The sequence below is a fragment of the Chaetodon trifascialis genome, chromosome 10 (genome assembly GCF_039877785.1).
Source record: "Chaetodon trifascialis isolate fChaTrf1 chromosome 10, fChaTrf1.hap1, whole genome shotgun sequence".
NCBI classification, from domain to species: Eukaryota; Metazoa; Chordata; class Actinopteri; order Chaetodontiformes; family Chaetodontidae; genus Chaetodon; species Chaetodon trifascialis.
Window position 1 is genome coordinate 11,028,729 of NC_092065.1, and position 24,630 is coordinate 11,053,358.

General features: G+C 41.5%; 1 protein-coding gene across 7 annotated transcripts in view; it reads left to right on the forward strand.

Annotated features, from left to right (window-relative positions):
• Nucleotides 1-3,818: 3,818 nt before the first annotated feature.
• Nucleotides 3,819-24,630, forward strand: part of megf11 (multiple EGF-like-domains 11) — a 70,403-nt gene continuing 49,591 nt past the window's right edge. For all 7 annotated transcript variants that reach the window (XM_070972978.1, XM_070972979.1, XM_070972982.1 and 4 more), the window contains exons 1-5: nt 3,819-3,963; nt 18,729-18,860; nt 20,494-20,608; nt 22,153-22,254; nt 22,695-22,795. In XM_070972978.1, coding sequence (XP_070829079.1) covers nt 20,502-20,608; nt 22,153-22,254; nt 22,695-22,795 — 310 coding nt within the window. In that variant the 5' untranslated portion in view covers nt 3,819-3,963; nt 18,729-18,860; nt 20,494-20,501. The remainder of the gene's footprint in view (nt 3,964-18,728; nt 18,861-20,493; nt 20,609-22,152; nt 22,255-22,694; nt 22,796-24,630) is intronic.

The following is a 24,630-nucleotide window of genomic DNA, read 5'->3' on the forward strand; positions in this document are numbered from 1 at the left end:
TGAAGAGGAAAGGCAAAAAAAAAGTCTGAAATCACAGAGGATGAAAACACATATTAAGGAAGATGGTAGCTGAGAATTACATCAGGCGCCACACAGGCCACCAGCCGAAGCCCCGGCTCCAGATGTTGCTGCTCCACGAGGAGACAGCAGATGAGACATAAAGGAACAAGCTCAGATGCACTGATCGAAGATGAGCTGCAGTGCTGGAAAACCAGAATACGCTATGTCTTGTTTGATGCTGTGGATTTGTTGCCTCATCCACCACTACTTTGTTTGGGGAGTCAGGGATTTGTGGTCAGGGATTACAGCAGGCCACAAAGGCAGCTTCTGAAGCAGCCGATAACAGCAGACAGTTGCTCCGGCTGAGGAGAGAGGCCAACAGTTGGGGCCCCAAACATGCAAATCTGTCCAATGACTAAGACAGACGTTTAGCCACAGGATGGGATGGCCACGGCAGGACAAGTGGGCACCCGTGCAGTGTTTCCAGTTCTTGAAAGAACTGTTAATAAGCATGCTATTTGCTTTTTATTCATGGGCGAATCTCATTTGGACCGTTTGAGGCTCCCTCCTCGCTCTACATTCAACCGAATCACCGCAACACAAACATCATTGTTTCTTTCACCTTGAACGTCCTCCCCCCGGGCAGGATAGGATGAAGTCTACTCAGGTGCAAACTAAAGCACACCTCTCCCAAACTTCTGTGCTATTGAAATGTTTAAGATGTGCTTTAAGAAGAAGGTTTTTTTCTTGACTAATGGCTACCATCGATGGCGGCAAATCTTTAAAAAGATTACAGTAATGAACCATGCATGACAAGGATCAAAAGAAAACAAAGGAGAAATCAAGGAGAGAAAAAGCAAATGCTTTAGGAGAGGATTTCCCCCTCCCCCCCTTAAAAACAAAAAGAAATTGTTTGCAGATCCTTGAGTGGTGTAATGGATTTTCATGTTTCATACAGAACATAATGTCCCTTAGCCAGTGGCGAAGGGAAGGTGGAGCTGTGCCCTTCTGTTCGGGTAAGATAACTCAGCGAGCTAATACAGAGGCAAAGGCAACTGTGTCTTCTTTTACTTTTGGGCAGATGTAGTTCATCTGGAGCCGGGCCAAAGAAGGCACACGGAGGACTGCATGCGCTGAATGTGACTGCAGACACATTTCTGATAAAGTATGAAAAACAAACCTCAGCTGAACTGAGGCAGAGCAAGTGCTTAGAAATGGCTGAAACATGAACACTCACACACACAAGTGGGGTACGCTGATGGGAATACTGCCGGGCTGGTTTGGGTGATGTTGAACGGCACAAGTTCAAAGTAAACATCCACCTGGAAGTTACTCGTATAAAGTGGTGTAAAGTAACTAAATACCCACGCTTACTTACTCACTTTACTTGAGTTCTTCCATTTCATGCCACTTTATGCTCCTGCTCCCACATTTCAAAGCTTAGATTCCACAGTTACTTGTTACTTTACAGACGGAGAGCATGAAACAGTATGGAAAATTAGAGCTGAAACAATTAGTTGATTAAATGATTCGTGCATCACCAGGAAATTCATCATCAGCTGCTATGATAAATGATCATTTAAGTCATTTTTCATGCAAAAATGTTAAGCATGTCATGGCTCCAGCATCTCACATGTGAGGTCTTAAATTACAATTCACTGAATCATTTGTGGACGAGAAAAGAAGTCTTTTGCTGTTTGGGAGAGTGTGGTGTGCATTCCTCACCATTTTCTGACATTTTACAGACCAAACAATGAGCTGAGAGACAAAAATCAACATAATAATCAGTAATTAGAATAATTATTACTTAAGAGCCTCGTGTGAAACAGTTAGCTCTGGCTCAGACAGCTCCAAATGTAAAATCTTGCTTATACACAAATGCATCAGAAAGATGAATCTAATGATATTATACATAATAGAACACAGCCACACTCATGGGGGACATTATTCTGCAAACTGAGTACTTCTACTTTTGATAAGGAAAGTGCATTTTGCTAATAATACACACATACTTTATACATAATACATCCTTGACATATTTGTACAGTGTGGTTTTGCTCCTTCCTGTACCACTGTCTTCATGTACCATGTTCCCATGCTGTTCTAATTGCAATTAGATGTAGACTGTCAGTCCACTTTGGGAGGTTTAGGTAATTACTGTAAAATCAGATGCCGAGCCTTTGAATGTTTATTTAGAGCGTAACGTTTGAGAGATTTTTAGTCGTTATTTCAGGGACTTTGGGTGTTTCACGTTGCACATAATCACTGAGAAATGTCTGAGAATCAGAGCGTAGAAACTAAAAGGCTGTGAAAACTTTTTAAAAAGCATGTTTTGATACAGTTGAGCAGCTCAGCAGAGTCTTGTTGAGGCCAGTAGGGAGATCTGAGGGGCTGAAGAGGTGTTGATTGGTGCGGTACAGTACATGGCTACAGCCTGTCTGCACTGAGCGCAGTGCTGGACGTGTGCTGTTCTCAGATCCTGGGCGATTAGAAATGAAGCCATTGTTAGATCCCTCGTTGTGTCATGTTCTTCTTCTCAGTTGTTTTGTCATATGTTTCTGGTAACTCGTCTTTATAGAATTCTGACAACGATTTAATTTCAAGACAAGTTTGGTGTGATACTATATTTTTCTTATTGTCAACAAATCTCATGAAAAGTCAGGCAGTCAGCAAATCTTACTCATTTTTGGAGTAAATGGTGCATTTGTTTGGGACTATTTTCAGCTGCAGATGAATACAAACATGGTGCTCTAGTGAGTATTTACAGCAGGAGGACAGTGTATGTGGGACTGACTCAAAACAAACTAAAGTGGCAGCGATCATTGTAATGAAGCAGCAAAAGTGTGGCTCGCTGATGTGTTTTTAATAGTTTTTAGACAACAGTGGAGCTCTAAGCTACAGCAGGCTTTGATACAAAGACTGTCTTTTATTGACAAGGAAAATGTAGAATATCATCAGACCTATACAGTAAAAGCACAGTTTTTCAGGTAGCACAGTCATTTAGGAAAAAAAAGGGAATACTTTACCTTAAACGGTTTGTCCTCTACACCCACCAGCCTCTGACCTCCCACTGAGAAACACACCTCTGTTAAATGTCACCGCAAGAGAACCAGATTCACCGGCAGGTTTCTGAATCCCCCATGTGGAAAATCAAAAGGGGAATCTTGTCGGCCGTGCGAAGCATCTGCACTGCAAGGCGTGAGGTCGCCGATGCCTGAAACATTGCTCAGATACACAAATGCAAAGACTCTGCACACTGGACACATAATTCTTCGACAGGCCGATGAGGATATGTCAGTCCAGGTGAATCCTCAGCAGTCACGAAGACTGAAGAAAAACCTCTTTCTACTTGATCTGACTTGATCTTTTCTTTTTCCTGGTTTAGGAGGAGAAATGGAGTGCTCAACCTTGCAGAAAAATATAGGACTTAATTATAATAATTACGCCGTTCTGGGCAATTTACCCACTCTCACTTCATATAGGCTAATTTTGAATGTTGCAACCATGCATACTACTACTTTGGATTTGACACTTAACAGGTTGCAGCCCAGTTCAAGCACTTCACAGGTTGTCATAGGGATAATGTAGGATGATGTCTAAGGACAAGACTGTGTGTGTGTGTGTGTGTGTGTGTGTGTGTGTGTAGGTATTGATGGAGATGGGAAGGGGGGGGGGGTGCAGCATCAGCATCAGTGCCCATGACGTCACCAGAGTTTAAAGTGGGCCGCGCTTCACCCAGTGAAGTAGAAGAGAGAGAAGAGGGAGGAAGCAGCGTCGGCGCCTCTCTGCACACCTGCGTGTCGAAACATGCCGGCTTGAACTCCACAAACTACCTGTCCTCACCCACCTGCAATTTTTCACTTTCTCGCGCTGATTAAAAGATGGAAGACCGTGTTGCACCGCGGACCTGCTGATTTCTGTTCTGTTGTGGGCGATAACTTTAAATCTCAAGTCTCCCTAAGGGTGAGTTCAAATGCTTTTTTTTCCCCGACAAACGTCCAAAAAAAAAAAAAAAAAGAGTGAAAAGAAAAAGGGGCGCGTGATTGAATCGGCAGAGGATGCTAATGATGCCGCAGCAGGCGAGTCAACAAGCATACGACAGTGTCTGTGCTGATAAACAGCTTTGCAGATGTTTGTGAGAGGAGATAAAATAGCTTTTCTTTCCGGTATTTTGGTGAGTGCTGTCGAAGCGGCCCACAGGAACTTGGGGCGCAGTCTTCTGGCATCTGGAAAGCGCTGCTTTTGGCTGCTTGATGTGACAAATTGTGCTTTCTATTTAATTAGGCTATTGGCGAGTCTATCCCGTGGAAATGTGCGCGCTGTGCCAAAGAAAAGGGCTGTATCATCCCGGAGAGTTTGTAACCCACTGCAGCCATGTGTTGTTTTTAATTTGAATTGATTTTTTTTATTTTATTTTATTTTATTTTATATGCCTCGGAGACTTCGTGTTGTGTTGAAAACTCATAGTTTGAAGATACTGAGATTTGAAAGCCGGGGGATGCATAAGCAGTTGGCTTGACTTGCTTCAGTCTAAGTTTTCATCGGTTCTTGTCGTTGATCATCTGTCATTTCTTGGTGCTTTTAAACGCTGCATTTGACATTAACATTGATTTAAGTGACGCTTATGTACCTGCAGTGCCACGATGTCTCTCTCAGTTTAAGATTCACTTCTGGATGAGGATTTAAAGGTGGTTTAGTGTCCCTCTGAGTCAAGGATGAGGAGTGAGCACAGCAGCCGCGATGAACCTTTTTTATTCAGCCCTGGATGAACGTCACATGCAGCATGTTATGTCATTTTATAGCCACTAGATGACAACAGAGCGCAAGCTAAAGCAGCTGATTAAACTTGCATTAGTCTATTAGTCAATGAGCAGATCTGCACCCTGGTTTAATAATGGAATCATTACTGCTGTTGATTTCCTTTGTGGAGAAATAAACAGACCGAGAAGGCTTTTGTTAAATCAATGGTTTTTATCAAATCAGTGGCAGGGGCACACACAGACACACACACACACACACACACACACACACACACACACACACACACACACACACACACACACACGCACATACTCTGTGATTTGAAACAACTGGAGCTCTACTGTAGACACTGTTGTTTTGCCCCGTTGGAGCTGCAGAGCCCACTCTCTGCATGGGTACCCCGCATTATAGCAATTTTTCATAAAGCCATTTATCATAAATTTACCATGGCACTACAGCAGTACGGCTTTTGTTCTGACCCTGAGACTGACACTTTGTGTGTACTAAGATCCTGGTTTCAAAAAAAATTGTGATTTGCTTCCTCTTTGTTCGCTTTGCTGACATGAATTGTTTTTTGGGGGTGTATAATGGCTACACACGTGCAGTCTTTAATCACTTCCCAAGTGTAACATCCTGAGTTCTTTTCCCCCTGATAACCACACAAACACAGCACATCCTCACGCACAAATTAATAATTCACATCGAACTCAGTTTTATTTTAGAGTTATTCTTCACCTTTGTATTAAGAAGTTAGTGAAGGAGTTCGTTATTTTTAATCCACTGGAGGAACAAACAAAGCCAGCTGTGATTTTGGACCATCATGGCGGAAATGTGGACTCACACCTCTCGGGTTTTTATTTTCTGTTGTTTCTGTCCTCTACGATGCTGTAATTTAGTCTCAAACACGTCGACTTAATCCCCATATTCATTTTTTATGTTTTGTCCTGTGAAATCTATGCATATCTCTAAAATGCCAACCTTCCCCTAGCATAAATAATCGCCTTTTTCTGCTTTGTGACGATGCATTGTTGCACTGGATTTGACTTGTTTACTCATCTTAAGAATTCAAGTAATTTTTTTACTCTTGCATTTTATCTGATTAATTCAAAATCACCAATTTCTGAGCTATATGGTCTTCTTTGGACAGCATTTTCTGGTCAGTGAGTTAGGAAGTCATTTCGTCTCCTTATTCTGCTCATTTACTGTGTGCAGTAATGTGAAACATTCTAAATAACTATAATTTCATTTCTGAAATATAAATCTGTGTGTGCAGATCACTTATGTGGTCCAACGGTAATTGGTTTTTTATTGTACTCACATACAGCAGTTTCAGTGTGTGAGGATGGCCTGGGCTTGGAAGTGCTATAACATGTTCAGTGAGCTTCAAAGTTATTTCCCCCGCTCATCAGATGGCCGGTCATTAAAACTTGTGATGTGTAGGTTGTGGTCCTCCGGCGTTGGGGTTGGCTCAAGCTGTTATTTCATACAACTTTTTCCTGAGATGAGAGGTCATGCTGCCAGAAAACAAATTGATACTCAGTTCAGCTTCAGTGGCTTCAGCTCTCTGAAGAGCCAAGGACGACATTTGCCACAGAGACGCCGTGAATTCAGACGTTATTTAATGAGAAGTGAGCAGACACATCTTTGTCTCATTTTCTGAGCTCTTCCAGAGCAGCAGATCCCTCAAGGGCACATAAGTGGCTTGTGGATTTGGTATAGTCTTTTTTTGTTGTTGTGTGCACTTGACAGTCTAGTAAACCCTTTCAACTGGAAATGCCGATGTTTGGCTCACTCAATACGTTTAATTAGTGCTGATTAATGAAAGAGTGTGGCTGCAGAAGGCTGACAGCTTTCTTTCCTCACAAGGACACGTTCTATTGGCAAACAGGGAGAAATAGCTTGTAATGCCAGGATTTTGAATCTAGTAGTATTAGCAATGCACAATGTAGGATAGACACAATAAAAGAATACATTAGATTTGTGTGAAAGTACAGTGTTTTTGTTTCTGATTCAGAGGGCGCTAATTCATTCATTGATTATTCAACACATGCAATTAACACTTGATCAGCTGCTGGTTTGGACCCGGGTTCAATAATCTCTTAATCTGATGTGAATTCAAAGCTTTGGAACACTCACCAGCACATATGTCGAGTCTTCAGCATCATATCACATGTGCATTACATGCTGCATGCTGTAGCATAATGAACTTGAGTACAGGTCACAAGGGCAAATCACAGTAGTCAGCTCAGCATGGTAAACTTGTCACACAGAACCACATGTGAACACCTCAGTCCACTGCAATATTTCAAGGCAGAGTTTCTTCGAGACTTTGTTGCTTTGAACACCATTCTCTGTCAAGACCTCTCAAAAGTAAGAGCTCAATGACCTTTATTCTGCAAATTAAGCTGTTTTTGCTTTGCGCTGACTGATAGATCTTATTATTTCAGCAAAAGTGCATTGAGCATTGAGCAAATACCCTGGAGCCATAGCAACTACATTAACAAAAGTTAATGAAATGTATGGAGGCAGGAACTGGACTTTGTTTTACTTTTGAAAGCTGTGGCATTTACATTTTGCATGTCTGTGAAGAGGGAATGAAAACACAACACCCACATCTTATCTCTTACTTGTCCGTGTAAACATATTTATGCTGCGGCCTATGCTGTATTATTTGACTGTAAAACACAGATTCAGGCTTGGTTAAGTCCATTTTGTCACGCATTTCCTTTTCTTGTGGGTGTGCATTATAAAGAAAAGTCCTGGTTGTGCATGTTTTGCATCACAACAATGTTAAATAAGTGCAAAGTGATGCTAAATTCTTAAGGCCGCAAGACTTCGCTCCTAAAACAGCATAGCTAGCTGGCATTGAAAAATAAGGAGAAATCTGCAATTTAGATTCAGCTTCAATTCTATGTTAGCTGTCCCAGAGGTCTCACCATGTCTGCATCTGATTATGCCTGCATGCATTTAATTAATAATTCGACAATGCACAGCACTGACGTCGGTCAGCCAATGCTCTGCAGGGGAATAGATTTCCTGAGCCTGATACCCAGCCACAGCCTCTTAGCGAGGAGCAGAAACGATGAGCTCAGGCAGATTTCAGATACAGGGGCTCCAGTGTGGGGCTGCGATAATCCCCCCTCCCTCAGGTGCAAGCGCTCCTGGGGAGGAACTCCACGGACTACAGCTCACCGTCGATGCTTGGCCGCGCTCTGATTAATGCACTCATCAGTTCTTTTCTTGTTTGTTTTAATGACAAGCATGTCCCCTGTGGGAATCTTGTGACTTTTTGCAAATACTGCTGATGCATCTGCTTACACCTGCCACTTTTTTTTCTTTCTTGTCTTGTGCAAAGGCTGCTGCCATAAAGCCTGAGTCTTTTGACATGACTAGGCTGTCAGTTACAGTGCGGGGAGCCGCACGACACATTTTCCACCGGAGATACAGGAAATACATGAGCTGAGGAAATGAGCAGTGATAAGATCCCAGCGTGTTGGGATGTGTTGTGCTTTGTTGATAAGGCTATTATTCATCATTACGCCTTAGACAGCAAAAATCCAGCTTCCATCTCAGGCATATGCTTGTTAAGCATGGTTTACCCACTGTTTTACATGTGCATTTGAGTTGTACTGACTTTTATCACTTGTTAATGTGGAGTTTAAAAAAGGTTTCATCACTTATTTAGATTGTGAAGAAACCAAAAATATTTAATGAGAATCTTAAATTTTGGCTAATCTTTTCTTTTAAGAACTGAGGTTGTTGAGTGGAAGTAGAGAATTGAACATCTCTGAAACATGCCGAAATGTAATATTTGTTTGACAGCATCAAAAAGGTAACGAAAGGCATTAAGAGTGCATTAAAATGTGGAGGAAATCAGTTAAACTGGATGCGATTCATTTTATAAAAAGTCCCATAAAATGTTGTGTCGAGGATAATTTCCCGTTTCTGATCAAAGGATGAGGCCATTTTGAATACAGAAGAACACAAAAAACCATCAGTCAATCATTGCAGCGTCCTGCGGTGTGAACTCTTGCGTGGGTCCTAAGAACTTTGCAGATTGTCTCCTTATCGCACAATGTGTAATCAGAAATGACATGTGCTAAATGAAAGAAAAATCCAGTGTGTGAGCTTTGAAATGAAGCTGAATTTGGAAAAGCTTGAACGAGTTAAGTACCCGTCCTGGAAAAATATGTAATGAACATGAATCATTGACCTCGACATGAACTCTTGAGGCCACGGGATTGTTTTGTAGGTGTTTCAGAGTACCGCAGTCAGTCCAATGTGCCTCAGTACGGTAACTGACATGGTAATTATTATTCACATTTCACACAGTAATTCTGCAACATGATCGATGATGGATGATCATCGTCCTGACGAATGCAGACAGGGGAAGAGTTGTGGTCACGCCACATTTGGCTGCCTATATGTGATTGATGATTAAAGTGGACAAATGATTCACGGTGCTCAGCTGTCCATTAATGGTGTGATGCCTATTAGAGTGTGATACCTTGCCTGTGGCACCTTTCAGAGAGGGACCTCATCATAGTATTTTCTCTCTATGTCTGTGTGTGTGTGTGTGTGTGTGTGTGTGTGTGTGTGTGTGTGTGTGTGTGTGTGCTTACATCTGGGTGTATAAATATCATCACAGTGCAGATTTGGGAGGAAGTGAAATTTGATTCAGAGACGACACACTCCGATCCACTGATGCATTGCGAGGCTACCTGACATTTAACATGTAAGTGGCACATCTCGCCCACATGCAGTGCTACTCCTGTTTAAAAAATGTCCTACATGTGTCTTCTGTCAGCCTTTCCGACCAGTTATAGCAAACAAACTCTGGTCCATTTCCAAAGTCCTGCTGATGGATCTTCGTGCTAGCAGTGAGGTGCTTTGAGCCCTATAACATAAAGCCCCTGTGCTTATTCAGCACCCACGTACCTCACTTGTGATCAATGGCCGGCCGTCAGGACAGTGAATAGAGCACAGATTGAACCACATCTGGGATTTGGATGCTGAATAACTGCCCACTCAACAGGGCGACTCATGAATAATACACACAGCCGTCCGAGTGTCCCTTCTCCTTTGCCCCTCTCAGGCGATGCTTTCGCACTCAGACCTGTCCAGAGAGCAGAAGGTCAGGGCACAAATACCTGGCAGCCCCTGCACCAGCATCAGGCAGTCCCGCCTGACAGAATAATGGAACAGACGCTGAGATGGAAACAAGCAGTGTTGTGAGGGTGTTGAGATGTAGCAAAATTGACAGCAATGATCATTTTGGTGAGGGTCTCTGGATTTTTAAATACAGCACAAGGCTGTGTAGGTTGAGATGGCAGAGAGAGATCAAACACACACACGCTAACAATTCTGCTTGCATATTCATAATATATATTTGATGATATTTATTCTGTTGTGATATATGACACAATTATATGCTAGTATTGTACACCAGAGAGAAATAGAGATGCAGGATGACTTTTCACCATATGAACCTCTAATTAAGCAGATGATTTATATCGAATACATTTACAATATATTTCAGCACATTGTTTCTCCGGCCCAGTCGATGTATTGTATCCTAATGATTGTACAAACAATTTCCTAATGCCTTTGACTGGATTTATGGGTATTTCGGGTACTCGCTATCAGTTACATTTTGGCTTCATTTGAGTCTGTCATGTCAGTGATGAAAATAGACATCTTCTTCGTGTATTCATCATGCAGGCTGAGCAGAGACACTCAAGCACTTCCCTTTTTTGTTCAGTTCTTTTTTTAATTCATTCAGTCTAAGTAGGAGTATTTTGCTCAAGTGGATTCAAGGACATTTAAAAGGTCACGGTGGCAAAAATTGGGCATACATCTTTAATGCAAATCTGGCTGATGGAGCTCTCATTTCACCAAACTGAGATCACCTGGTTGCATGATGGGCAGGCTTAACATGCTGCAGAAGCATATTTTGAGGTTTAATAATCACGATGGTAAGTCATTCCTCTTTCAGTCATTGACTAGTGATCCGCGAGGTTAATGTACTACACTAGCAGTGGGAGTAAACCATTGATCTAGAGAGGGACGTGGGAGATGTAGCTTTTAGTTGAAAATTGTTAATATTTCATGCTAATTAATTTTAGAAAAGAAATCCCGCTTAAATATACACAGATTTTTCTTCTGAGACATCCCACTGTGTCTTGAATATCTTTGAATTAGCAGTGGAGTCTGGCTTGCATTTGATTGTTAACATACTAAATTTCAGTAGATCAGTGGTGGAAAGTAAAAAATGAATTTTCCACTGATGCAGTTGTGAATACTCCAATCAGCAAACGAAACCTCCCTCTTTCATTTGTTCAACCACCTTCTTCACAAGGTCAACATTGCATATTTGCTCAAGCCCAAAAACCTGTTGATAACAAGTCTTCCTTTAGTATTTAAAAGTTGGTGTTTTTCTCCAACCAGCTTTGCAGACTGTTGGCTAGGCAATGCACAGTGCTGACCCGAAAAGTGACAAATATTCTGAATGAGCCATCTGCATGTCCAAAGAAGGCTCCTAAAGCCGGAATAATATCGTCATACTCCACGTCTTAATCAGAAAATGCTTCATTTGGAACAAGGCCCAATTCAGAAAATCAAACAGAATATGCTGACAGCGTGACCAGTTTCAAATCTGCAATATTGTCATATTCAATATTCAATATCAGTGGAATATTAGTGTGCTTGTAAGTAGTCAGTCATGCCTCAGTATTAACAGTCAAATAAAGTCATATACAGCAACATATCGCTCACACAGCCAGTTTTAGTGCAGAACCAGTACTTTTACTTTGATACTTTGAGTACATTTTGCTGATATACCTCTGTACTTTAAATTCAGTGGAATTTTTGGTGTAGGACTTTTACTTGTAATGGAGTCTTTTTACATGAATGTATTGGTGCATTTATATAAGTAAAGGATCCGAGTGCATCCTCCACCACTGTAGTACATGCTGTGATCAGTATACAGTTGTATTTATTTTCTTAAGTGTGAAACTAATGTGAACTTCAGCAGGAAAAAAAAAAAAAAAAAATCAACCCTCTGATCTCAGAGGACTGTCTGCACAGAAAGCAAGGTGCACCCGGGCGCACTGGCTTTTCTCTTCCTCGCTCCCTCTGTCTGCTTCACACACCGCTTACCCTGCGACATTTGGGACGAGTTTCTCACTGCTTGGCTTCTCACATCTTGGACACTGACACAAAATAAATGAAGACACAAAGAAGACACAAGGTTCAGAGTTGGAAGGGGTTGGTGGCTGAGGTGTGAAACTATTGGGGTGTAAAATTGCCCTGGCAGTCGTGCTGTTGTTTCAGCATTTCATGGCGAGCTGCTCAGCTAGCATCCCTACTTGCCTGCTCAGTGCCTCCTTCCCTCCACCTTTTTTCATTTGTTTTTCTGTCCACACCGTACCTCTGCTCAAGTTTGGCCCTGTAGAGGCTGTAACTTTATAAAATACAGCAATGACCAATCTCAGCTGCTTAGTATGCATGGTTGTGCTTACTTGACCAGAGCTGCAGAGTAATGAGTAGTTCAGTTTTCTTCTCTTGGTGGGAGAGAGCAGAAGGTTCAAGGGGCTAATATTCACACATTAATTTGTCCTAAGATGTCCAACTGTTCTCCAGCAGCTCTCATTACTTGCAATCAGTCACAGGGTGGCTAATTGTCTGTGTGGGAAAGGAGAGCCTTACTGGTGTTTGGAGGAGCCTGACTGGTGCTTCCTCCTGGAGGCAGCAGGAGGCCTGAGCCAGGCCGTGGAGAGAGGACAGACGTAGCGCAGAGGGCATAGCAGCTCATTTGGCCGTCATTGTGATGCCTGGGGTTTGTTATTAGAAGCATGGGGTGAAGCATCGTGACTATTCTAAGCAGCAGGCAGAGCTATCTGACATCAGGCACATTGTTATTTTGGTTCATTAAGTGGTGTTGTTTCACTAATTAGTTTTCTTACAAAAATGTAGGCCTAAAGCTGGTAATTGGTGACATGTTTATGACTGTAGATTTTGTTAGTATTGTGTGGATGAGAACCCAAACCCAATTAATTACCAAAAATCTGATAATGTTTGACAGGAGAAAAACCATAATAAAAATGAGGGCGAAGTTGCTATATGCTCTATTCTATTATCTATATTTGATGATCATGTTTACTCATATTAGTTTCAGATTTTCTGCTCTTTCTTTGAACCACTTCTGAACAGATGGCTCGACCGGCTCGCCTGCTCCTCTCCCTTGTGTGTCTGATTCTACATTCATAAAGCTAACGTTAGACTAGATTAGTTCCTCTGATGTCCATGAAGCAATTTCTCATTATTGCCTGTGGTTGAGAGTGGGCAGACTCCTGCCTGGGAGCACGCAGGACAGCGTCTGCCTGCACTGACAGGCTGCAGAAAGTCTTTGTGCCCAGACTGAAAGGAATAAAAGTATGAGGAGAGCTTCCCTCCATTGGGCTGTGTCTGGTGTTGGCCTGCCCTGCGGTAAGGCAAGGTTATTCAGATGAAAGATGGTGTTGAGATTAGTGAGCCCTGCCTGAGCGTGTGGACGTCCAGCATGCCGCACTGCGTGATTTATGAGAGTCGTGATATCACCGGTCGCCACATGAATAAACCATGTGGCCAGAATTAAGCTCCTGTTAAACGACGCACAGCATTTTCCCAGGTGCCTCAACCCCAAGTGGAAATCACAGTCATGAAAGTTGTGTTGATGCTGTTGTGTTACAGCAGTTTCATGAGACGGTGAGACGGTTCGCGGTGCAGCAGGTGAAGAACTTCAGCTCACAGCACTGTCAGCTGAAGGTTGGGTGGTTGTAAGTTCATTAATGGTTGGAGAGTGACATGAAACACGGTGTTCGTGATGAAACATCAAAATGTAATGCATTCAAGTTGAGAAGATCTGAAGGCTTAAGCAGAATGAAACTCCACCGAACAATTTCCATCTCATATTTTTCAACAATGATTCCATAGAAGTTATGACGCTGTAAAAAACATAAATAAAAACACAGAGAATGGTTTTACAAAGTGTTCTTGAGCCCATGTAGTAATCTCTATACAAAGTTGTGAACCTCACTCCATCCTTCCTTCATACCCAATCATGATACTATCACCTGTTACCGATGAACCTGTTTGCCTGTGGAATGATTCAAACAGGTGTTTTTGGAGCATTCCACATCTTTCTCAGTCTTTTGCTGCTCCTGTCCCAACTTGTTTCTCACGTGCTGCTGGCATCAAATTAAGGATAAGGAGATATTTGCAAAAATCGATGAAGCTGATGAGGTAAAACATTACATATATTCTTTATGGACTGTTTTCAATACAGTATTTGTCAAAAAATATCAGCAAATTATCACATTTTGTTTTATTTATGTTTGAGACAGCGTCCCAGCTTGGAATTGGAATAGGGTTGTATTCTATATGGCAATAGCTTGTTAAATTAAAATTGTAGTTTTCAGTGGCCTTTTGAAAAAATATTTGGGCTGTAACCAATAGTTATTTTCATTATGGATTAATCTGCTGATTATTTTCTAAATCAGTTATCTGTTTGCTTTATGAAATGTCTGAAATTGACCATCACAATCTCCCAAAACCCAAGATGAGATCCTCACTTTGCCCGATTCGTCTGAAATATCCAAGATACTCAGTTTACATTAATATAAATCACAGAAGCATTTGACTGAAGACTAATGATTCATTGATTATCAAAGTGGCTGCCATATAATTATTTGCCAAGAGATTACTTGTTTCAGCTCTAAAACATACAAACATATTCTGTTGTTATGAAAGATAGCTATGATCACTATCTCTACTAGATTTATAGACATAAATAAAAGTGAGAAAAACAACCAGGACTCATGTTAGACACAAATCAGGTTGATTGGAATATATTATGTTCAATGATAAGACTGATTTTGTGAATTTACAAGCAGAGTTATAATTTGTGGTGCACACCTGCAATAGTCACTTAAGTCTGCAAATAAAACAACTTTTTTTGTATAGTTTCTGTTCTTTAATACAGTATATGGTGAGTGGCAGGTGGCTGAGGACACCAGTTCTCCCGGGAAACTGAAACTATGGTATGAATGTCATGCATGCTAATCATAGGAATATTTCACTTCTGTCGTCTGTCCTTCTTGTCCACCTTCAATCTCTGCTTGGAAAATCATATGTTAAAGCCCAGAGCGAAAGCAGGATGGAAATAATGTGAACTCCCCGTCCTCTGCCTTCACGAACGAGTTGAACTACTGAAGTCCATGACCATAACTAAGCAGTATTATAGTCACAGAGTGTCCAGTCTGAGATTGAGAGATTGTCAAGTTAATCCTTAGCTGGATCATGTCAGGCTGGCTTTCTAATCATTCAAGTGTAATAAAAAGTAAAGTACCCAGGAGTGCATTTTTACTGAGATCAGGTATAAGACATTGCTGCCTTGGCTGCACTTCATGCTGTCAGCATTACTGAAATTCCCTTAAATGCAGCAACAAACACCCTCTTGGGCTTTATGACTTCAATACACTTGATCCCAATTCACGTGTTCGGTCTCTTTAAAGTGACGTCTATATAGAGAGGAATAAAACAAATCAAGGGAAACTAAGAAAAATCACTGACAATATTCCTCGTGGCCATAAAGTTCAGAACAGACCAACTTAATGTTTAATGGATTTTTTAAGCGCGGTCTGTGGTGGAAGAAGTGTTTAGATCATTTACCTATGTGAAAATAAAAACACCACAACATAAAAATACTGTTCGAGGTAGAAGTGCTGTATCCAAAAGAAGTTCATCAGCAAATGTATTTAAAGCACTCCTTATGCAGAAGGTCCTATTCTGAGTGATCTTTTCTAACTATCTATTGTTATACTATTATCATGTATAATATTTCATATCATATTATCTGATTATTAGCATTGACACATAAAGCAATATGTCACTGTAGCTACTTAAAGTCAAACTTTTAACAGTAAACTGTTAGATAGTGAAATGTACTGCAGTGTGAAATACTTAATAATGTTCCTCTTATGTGAGTGTAAGTATATATATACTGTATTAAAGAACAGAGACATAGAAAATTTAAATACTCCAAAGTATAGTACTTTCCACTGCTCAGTACAGTTGAAATATGACTGAAATATTGTACAAGGAGCTTTATAAAATACAGTTTTAGTGGTCGGCAGCAGCAGGATTTAGTTTTGTGCGTTCTGTTGCTCCGTTGTCAGAAACCAGAACATCCATCGACATGTCATTGTCCTCTCCTCCTGGCCTCTAACACTCAGGTATGAGGCTGAAGCCAGGGGAGGCAGTGTCTATGATGCACCACACCATGGCCTCTCTAATGAGGCCTGACTCTTAATGACTCGCAGCCCCCAGCAGCAGACAGGGATGGCCAGCGGTGGGGCTTATCTCATTGGCACTCTGTGCTGCTGGTTACACCTGTAACCTTTAGATCACTCCAAATTAGGCTGCTCTGGGAATCCTTCAGTAATGATTACAAAACAGATTGAGTGGCCAGAAGAATTCTCATAAAAATTGCATATGAGCCCTCCACTTGAATTTAGAGGAGGGATAATAGGCTGATTGTGCAAAGACATGTCACACACAGAAGCCCACAACTGATCAGGCATTCTCTCTGCCGCTGCCGACAAGATTGCAATGCCAAGCGATGTTTCCGTTCACTGGTTTCCATTATGTAGATGTAAATTAACACAAGCAGGACAAAACTGAGCATCATGATAAATGAGCTCATAGAGCACCGAGAGGCGTCTGAGACGCAGCTGGGATCTATAGGTGGGAGGTGAGGTTCTGACTTGTGCCATTCAGTCAGGCCTGCTGAGCATCATTCATGGAAGGAGTGCAGGTGCTGGTCAGCCAGGGGACAGGGTGGTTAATTGCATCGCACTTTAATAAGTCACACTCTGAAGACACATGGCTTTAATCATGCGGATGTCCCTGCTGATAGGCAGTATTGGGGATGTAGGTGTCTCTGGCTCATCAATGTCAGTGTTTCATTGGACACCTGAGGTTCTGATCTGTTCATTCAACATTCAAAAATCCTTATCCTGACATACACCTTGACGCTATACCCTGCCTTTTGTACTTTGCTCATGTTCCCATCAATAGCCTAAAAGATGTTGCTATTTCAGCAGTTTGTCAGCAGGATCAGATGCAGCGGCGCAGCGATTGAGAGGGTTTCATAGTCTCAGTAATCAAAGTGGTGAAGAGCAGGAGAGGAATTCATTTAGGGGGAATAAGGTCTCTGGAGAGAATTTTGTTTGGTGTAAAGTGAACACGTTTGATGTCAAAACAGAAACAAGATGTTTTTGTGGATGTTGGCAGACGCAGGGAGGAGGCATACAGGAGAGCCCCAAATGCTAAGCGTCATATTGATTCGACGTGTCTGCTTTATGCAGTGCTCTTTGTTCACACTTGCTGCATGCAGAATCAACAATGAACAGGAGTTCTCTTAGACCCAGTGTACCATCATTAAAAATGCTATTACATCTGGTCTTTTCTTGAACAGTCAAATGTTAAAATCCACACAAGGATGGGATTTGATCAGGCATGAGAAAATATCAGAATTTCTTGTCCTTGACGTTCAGATTTTTAAAGTCACCGGCCGGTTCTACTGACACACGCTGTGCTGCACACAAACATCTCAGTGGAGGTAGACTGTGAAGAGATATAACAAGGTAAGATTGCACATGAAACCTCTGCGTGATAACATGGCACAATGGAGACGATGTGGACAGAAAATTAGATTCAGATCAGAATTTGCAGCCGCTGTCCTTTGCGTTTTTGATGATGTCGGACAATGAGAATGTGTGCCTCTTGCATGGTGCTTGCGCATTGGAAAAATAAATCCAGCATGCAAAATAGATCCTGCAACAAAACAAACAACCAAAAAAACAATATAACAAAATGCTTCACACCTTAGGCAAATCTGAAGGGTCCTAAATTAAACAAAGTGCTTTGCTGCATCTCATAATTAGATGTAAATTAGAAAACTGGTAAAAAGAAATAAATAAAAATAAAAATGTACATTGCAATTCATGTTACTTGTAAATACAAAAACTATGCTTTCTATTGACTGAAAAAAAAAAAAATTTCTGCTAAATTTGATGCAGTAATCCAAATGATATCATTGTATTGATAAATATGTGCATGTTATAGTAAAAGTGTGGTGTACAGTATTTGCTAGCCAGCTGCCTCTGTAGAAAGGCTGATTTAAATTCAGCCCTTTTGCCAAACAGAGATCTCTTAATGATCTTATTTGTGGCTACGATTGACATAATGAGTCTACCTATTACTTCAGTTGTAGGTCTCAATTTCCACCCAGTGGGGCCGTAGCAGCTGTTTAAATGCAAAAGAAAAATGTTGAATTATTTATTTTCCCAAGAACAAAAACAGACATATTATTTTGTTGTGCTTGTGTTTACATCTTAATTCAGAATTCACAGCAAATGAAGGGCAGAACAATCTCAAACCCGCCCTCTGACCTTTCGGGGGAATCATTAAGAGCAGCGCAGTTGAGAGATGACACACACGCCAATGTTCTATTCATGCCTGCATTATCATTGCAATAACCCCTGCACAGGCTTTGCTAATGAGTACAGATAACGTGATCTTGCCACATTGTGGACATCACACTTGTAATGTTTCAAGTGTGGACAGAGTTCATTGTTTCAGGCACTCTTGAGTTAATGCAGGCTTTTATTCCTGTGGGTAACTTTGTGTGTCTGTGGATAGCAGGTAGGAGGCACGCCGGAAAATGGAATGAAAACTGTGTGGTCAGATGTGGAGGCTGCACAGAGAAAATTGGCCTTTCAAGAGCCGGTTTTGCGAACCATACCCCTGTTGAGATTCTTGATCCCATAAGAAATTTATGAGTTAGTGTGTGTGCATGTGTGTGAGAGGAAGCATGTGTCTTCTGTGTGTCATCATAAGCTCATTATTTTTCTTTTCTCCCACAGATCTGCGACTTGTCATCACCTCTCCCAGTGAGTGTGTGTGTCTGGGCACAGCGGCACTTCTGTCACTTTGTGCTTCCACAGTCTCTTCAGCAAACGCGAAACACACCCGGAGACCACAGGCTGCAAGATTAGGTGAGCTTAAGGTCACATGCCTCTGGCTGCTCGCTCTGGCTATCATGCCAGAATTCATTCAGCATAAGTCTAATTTTATCACCTCTTGGCCTCCTGGTGCAAGCGTGTGACTGAGGACTTGCGGGGTTTGAGTCATGATGACAAGTTATGAGGTATTCCACTTCTCCAGAGCCGCTCAGAGAAATGACAGAGGGTGGTGGTCTAATCACAGGAACAATACAGGCTTTCTAGTCAATCAGCAGGATCCCTGTCGTATTTAACAGGATGGTTTCAGAGGAGGGCCTGAATGTAAAAGCAGCTGTAGCCCTATAACGTGTGCATCTTGATTAATCATCCTGTTAAGGAAATGAACATGACTTTAACCTCTACCGGTTCAGACGAACTGCTACTTAGAGGAAGTGGATGTCTGATTGATTTTCTTTCACATGTGAGTGAACTACATGTGGCTATCAATGCAGAAGATTAGCTGAACATGTGAATGCCTGTGTTATTGGACACAGTCACTCAGAAATATTGAACACATGGCCTGCGACACACTAAAGCACATGCAGGGCACACACAACCTCGTGTATGCATGGAAACACTGTCACATACACACATGAGCTCTACACTTTGGGTGGAAGATAGACAAGTCAGTTTCCTTATTTATTTTCATGGGTTTGTTGTTTATAATGAAATGATGTGTTTTCTATTCTCAAAGGGCCATATCATGTTCAGGTTCCCAAGACACATCATTACCATACATAAGATATAGTTATGCTACTGCTAATGGCATCCAGGCATTAGCTTAAAGTATGAAATGTGCTGCATGTCAGTCATACGTGTGTCATCCGTACATAATCTTCGGTGGGGATTTTCTAAGGTAAGACCTACACATGTGGTAAATCCATCACTGTCATTTCTGTTGATCATATGCGCTCTTCCTCTGCCTTTACATCTAATGAAATAACCTGCTGGTCTAAACAAATCAGCATCTCTGTCACTGTCGCACGGAGGTTTCATCTCCGCAGCCACTCACAGAGCAGAGCACATGAGCTTTTTGAAGGTCTTACCGAAGGAGAAAATCACAGGGGGAAGCGTTAAAGGAGCGAGGGCATGTATTTAAACAATCTGAGCTTGGAAACAAATAGTTTGACATTTTGGGAAATGCACTTATTTGCTTTCTTGGCAAGACTTAGACGAGAAGATTGAAGGTGAAACCACAGCCTGGAGACAGTTTCGCTTATCATGAAGACTTGGAGGAAACAGTGAGCCTGACTCTGTCCAGATGTCACAAAATCCTCTTACTGCACAAGGGCCCGCCGCTGACTGTATGTTCAGACACAAAGCAGAGCAAGTGTTCTGTTTACATCATTTGTGCGAATTTGACCGCTGGGCCATTGGAGTAACCTTATTCGTCTCTGACATCCAATGTAATGACTGTACTGGCATTAGCCATAAACAAGCTAGCAACGTATGCAGTGAGTGTTTGCATGTTCGGGTACAACTTCCTCTCATTCTTCTTGTGATTTGCTTCAAAAGTGGCTAAATTACTGGAGATGTAGCGCTCAGTGCTAAATAGGCTAATATGATAGCTGATCCCATTTACAGTCAAAGCATCACCACCTATCTTTCTTCCCTGTCACCCTGTCAGACTGCAGAATGGGGTCATGTGTTGTCCTGCTGGCCCTGCTGCTTGTTCTGGGCTTGACCACCAGTGTATGGAGTCTGAACCCGGATGACCCCAATGTCTGCAGCCACTGGGAGAGGTGAGCATTATCCTCCTGTGTTTACCACAGTACACTGACTTTCATATTTGAAAGAGGATCTGGTGTAGTGTAGCTGCATCAGCTCCAAGTACCGACATTGTCGATCCTGGAACTTTTTCAATGTACCTGCTACACACGCTCCTAAAGTTCCAGATCTATTCTCAAAGTCCATACAGCAGTATCGATCGCACACAGCTCAAGTCGCCAAGCTCGGAGAGATGGGAGGAGTTGCAGCTTCAAATGAAATACGCAGGGAAATTGATCAGTGTACTCTCATCCCAATCAATCACGACAGCCATAGAACCTGAATAATTATTAGTTGTGCTGGGCAGTGTCACTTATGAGAAATAAGCAGGAATAATTTCTGTCCTCAATGGAAAGGGGAGGAAAGAAAGCTGTGAAGATATATTATCTGGATTATTGCCTGACCAAGGTGACAGTACTTAGGGATCGTAGTTCCACCTTGTTGGCATCAAAATGAATTCCTTAAGTGAGGTGTGTTCGTGGCTTTGAGGTCCTCCAGTATCCTCAAACTGTCCCTGGCTGCATATTTCACCAACATGAATCACCTAAAAGCTCCTTTCAAGTCCTTTCTTTGCTTTTATCAAAGTTATTGTATCACTCTCATTAGGACTCTACCCATTGACAGGACCTATGTGCTGTTATTGTTTTTTGTTTCTTCAAACATCTCCAAGGAGCAACAAAGTCTATGTCTGCAGCAGCGTCTTTCACTGTAGCAATCAAGTATTTGCATTTAAAATGTTACAAAAGGCAAACGTATTATCAGCGAAACGTACTGAATGTACCAAAGCGAAAGTATTAATTCAACAGAAAATTGGCTCCTGTGACAGACATATGATTATGTATTATATTATTACACTGATGTGTCAGCAGCGTTTTACTGTTGGAGGTCAAGCTAGTTTCAGCTTTACAGTTTAATTGTTTAGTCCAGTGGTTCCCAACGTAGGGACTGGGTCACCTCCAGTGGGTCACAAGATAAATCTGAGGGGTCTTGAGGAGATTAATGGGGAAGGAAAGAAGAAAAAACAAGTTCTGTGATAAAAGTGTGTATTTATGCTTTGGGATTTTCTAAAATCTTTGCTTTTTTGTGAAGTACTGGACATCTTTACTGTCTCTTTACTTCTTTGGGGAACTGAAGTGAAACCAGAAATCTAGAGGGGAAAGGTCTCCTTGGTTGAGCTGCTAAAACTCACAGACATCTGAAACACGACAAGTGGCCAAAACTAAACATTGCCTTTTTGTAAGAGGTCACAGGCCAACATGTTTGGGAAACACTGATTTAATGTTTGCTGTGATACACTCATCATGTTTTTTTTAATCTTAATTTAAAAAATAACCAGTGATTATAACTGTCAGATCAATGTCATATAGTCAAACGAGTAAAAGGTGCAGTAATATGCAATTAGTTGAAGTATAAAATTGCATAACATGGACATTGTCAAGTTGATTAAAATTACCTCAAAACTGTACTTAAGTGCAGTACTTCTATCAACCACTGGTGTCTTTACATTTCTGTCTTTTAGCTACGCTGTGACTGTCCAGGAGTCCTATGCTCACCCATTCGACCAGATATACTACACCAGGTGCACAGACATCCTCAACTGGTTTAAATGCACAAGGCACAGGTGAGTTCGGAGAAGACTTAATCGTCCCCATATTTCTTTCATCAGCGACTTGCCCTTTACTGTCCCCCAAAAGCAGAGCCAAGTCTACGAGGGCCACAGTAAATGTCCTTGTTAACGTGGCTGACAGTGACGTGGTCAGAGCCAGGAGGCCTCTGACTGTAATCATCTTACAGTAAATGTTTTAATTACTCCATTAAGGTTTATAGTTGGCATTCAAGTAAATAAGTACACAATGTCGCCTCCCATATATTTACTTTTATGCTGTGTTTTACATAAAATTCCTCTGGATTTTGATTCTCTTTCTTTGTTAAACTTTAAAAACTTGCCAATAACAAAAGAAAATCATAGTACAGCTTACTTTTACCGTCTATATGTTATCCTGCCCTTCAGAAAGGGTAACTTTACATCATGTAGCCGTCTCGGTGTGTCTGTTTTCCCAGGATCAGCTATAAGACAGCTTACCGGCGGGGAGTGAGGACCATGTATAGGCGCCGCTCGCAGTGTTGCCCAGGTTACTTTGAGAGCGGAGACTTATGTGTTCGTGAGTATGCTTTATTTAACTCCTCTCTGACATTTCAGGTTATGTCTGCTAGACATTTAGAGAAAAACAGGAAATATTAGGATTGATTGTTGCTGTAGGTGGCTTGCCCTCACTCCACTTTATCAAACACCCAAAAACACACCACCTCTGCCGCCACTGATAACGTGCCACCATCCGTGTGAATTTACTCAGTTTAGGATGATTGAGCATGATTTAACATGAAGGCACAGTATTTTACAGCGTACACCACTCTCTGCTTTACTCTTCCAGCAAGAGTAATTTAATCGAAGTTGTATAACAATGAGAAAAATTAACGAGCCAAGAGGGTCCTGGCTGCAGACTGAGTGGGTATAACAACCACCATAAAACCACACTGGAATTCAATAACATAAAAAGACCAGAAGCTGTTAAAATAAGCAATATGCTGATAACAATCCTTCAATGTCATTTTTGTAGCTTCATTAATGGTCATTGATTTCTATTTTTTTCACGCGCATCAAACTGAATATTTTTGCATGTTGGCCAAATAAAGACAGAACATATAGCTTCTGAGAGTTATGCTTTTTTGATATCCTCGCCTTACCTAATGTTTTATTCCCTTTAAATAAGATTAGAATTGCACTTTAATATTTTCCTAGATCTTTTGCAACATGAGGGAGTTACTGATACAGTGACTGCAGCCATGTGGGTATGCTCTTTGACCAGAGTTGAGCTTGTCCTTGTCTAGGCTCTACTAGCCTCAGGGCAGCAGAGCACCGGGAAGCCAGCCAGCAAAGAATAAGAGCCGGTGTGATTATCTGGGGGTCTTGAGGAAGGAGGCGCAGATTGATCAATAATATATTCATTAACCATTTGACTGTCAGTGCTATTTGTTCATTAACAGTCTTTTCAGGGTGTTAACAAGGCAGCTGTGCAAACGGTGGAGGTGTATCTCAAATATGGCCTTCGCTTTGTACGAACAAGAGGTTTTGTTTTGATATGATGTCAGGCTGTGAGCGGAAACAGCCGCCCTCCCCTTTAACCCTCTTTCAGGTGACGTGGGGAGGCTGAGTTGATAGGGGCCGAGAGGGCAGTTTTGCTTTCTGCTGCCTTTGCAAACTGTTCCACCCCTTTTAATCCTCGCACTCTCACTCCCAGGATTAAGAGATTTGTACTCCCCGAGCTGTTTTGCATGCAGTGACAAAGGGGGGCATTATAGAGTAAATCGACCCAAAATTAACTCAAGTTGTCTATTTCAGGACACTTTGTTGTATTGTTAGTTTACTGTGGATTTCTCTGTGAAGTCTATTTCATTAAGTCAAAAATGCTGCAAGAGTGTTTGCCTTTTAATCCTGCCTGTGCCTTTTTCTCTCTTTCTTTCTTTTTTTTTTTTTTTTTTGTTATGGCACCATATCAACATTACATTAGTTTCAATGAGAGGCAGCCAAATGAATCTGGGGATGTGAAGACCTTGAATTAACCAAAATTATCTCACAAGCACACAGAAGGACAATACTTCTGACACTAAATGAGCAGCATTATCTTTAAGGATGTATTTTTGTTGTTTGTTCTTGTCTTTCAGGGTGTCTTTTGGATGCGATTGTTTCATTTTCTCAAAGCTCTCCACAATAAGTTGAACTTTGATCTACTTCTCTTTAATTAGTGCTTGAAGTTCCCGACTAGAGGTCGTTATTAATTCTGTGACCTTTGATCTATCACAAGTCATTACCTTAATCTGTAACTAGCCCATGTAGAGGATGTGAGGAACTCATTTCCCTCCTAATAAGCATGATTATTACAGTTGTGCATGAGGAAGTGAGGGGAACACACTAATGACAACAGCTCCTAATATCTTC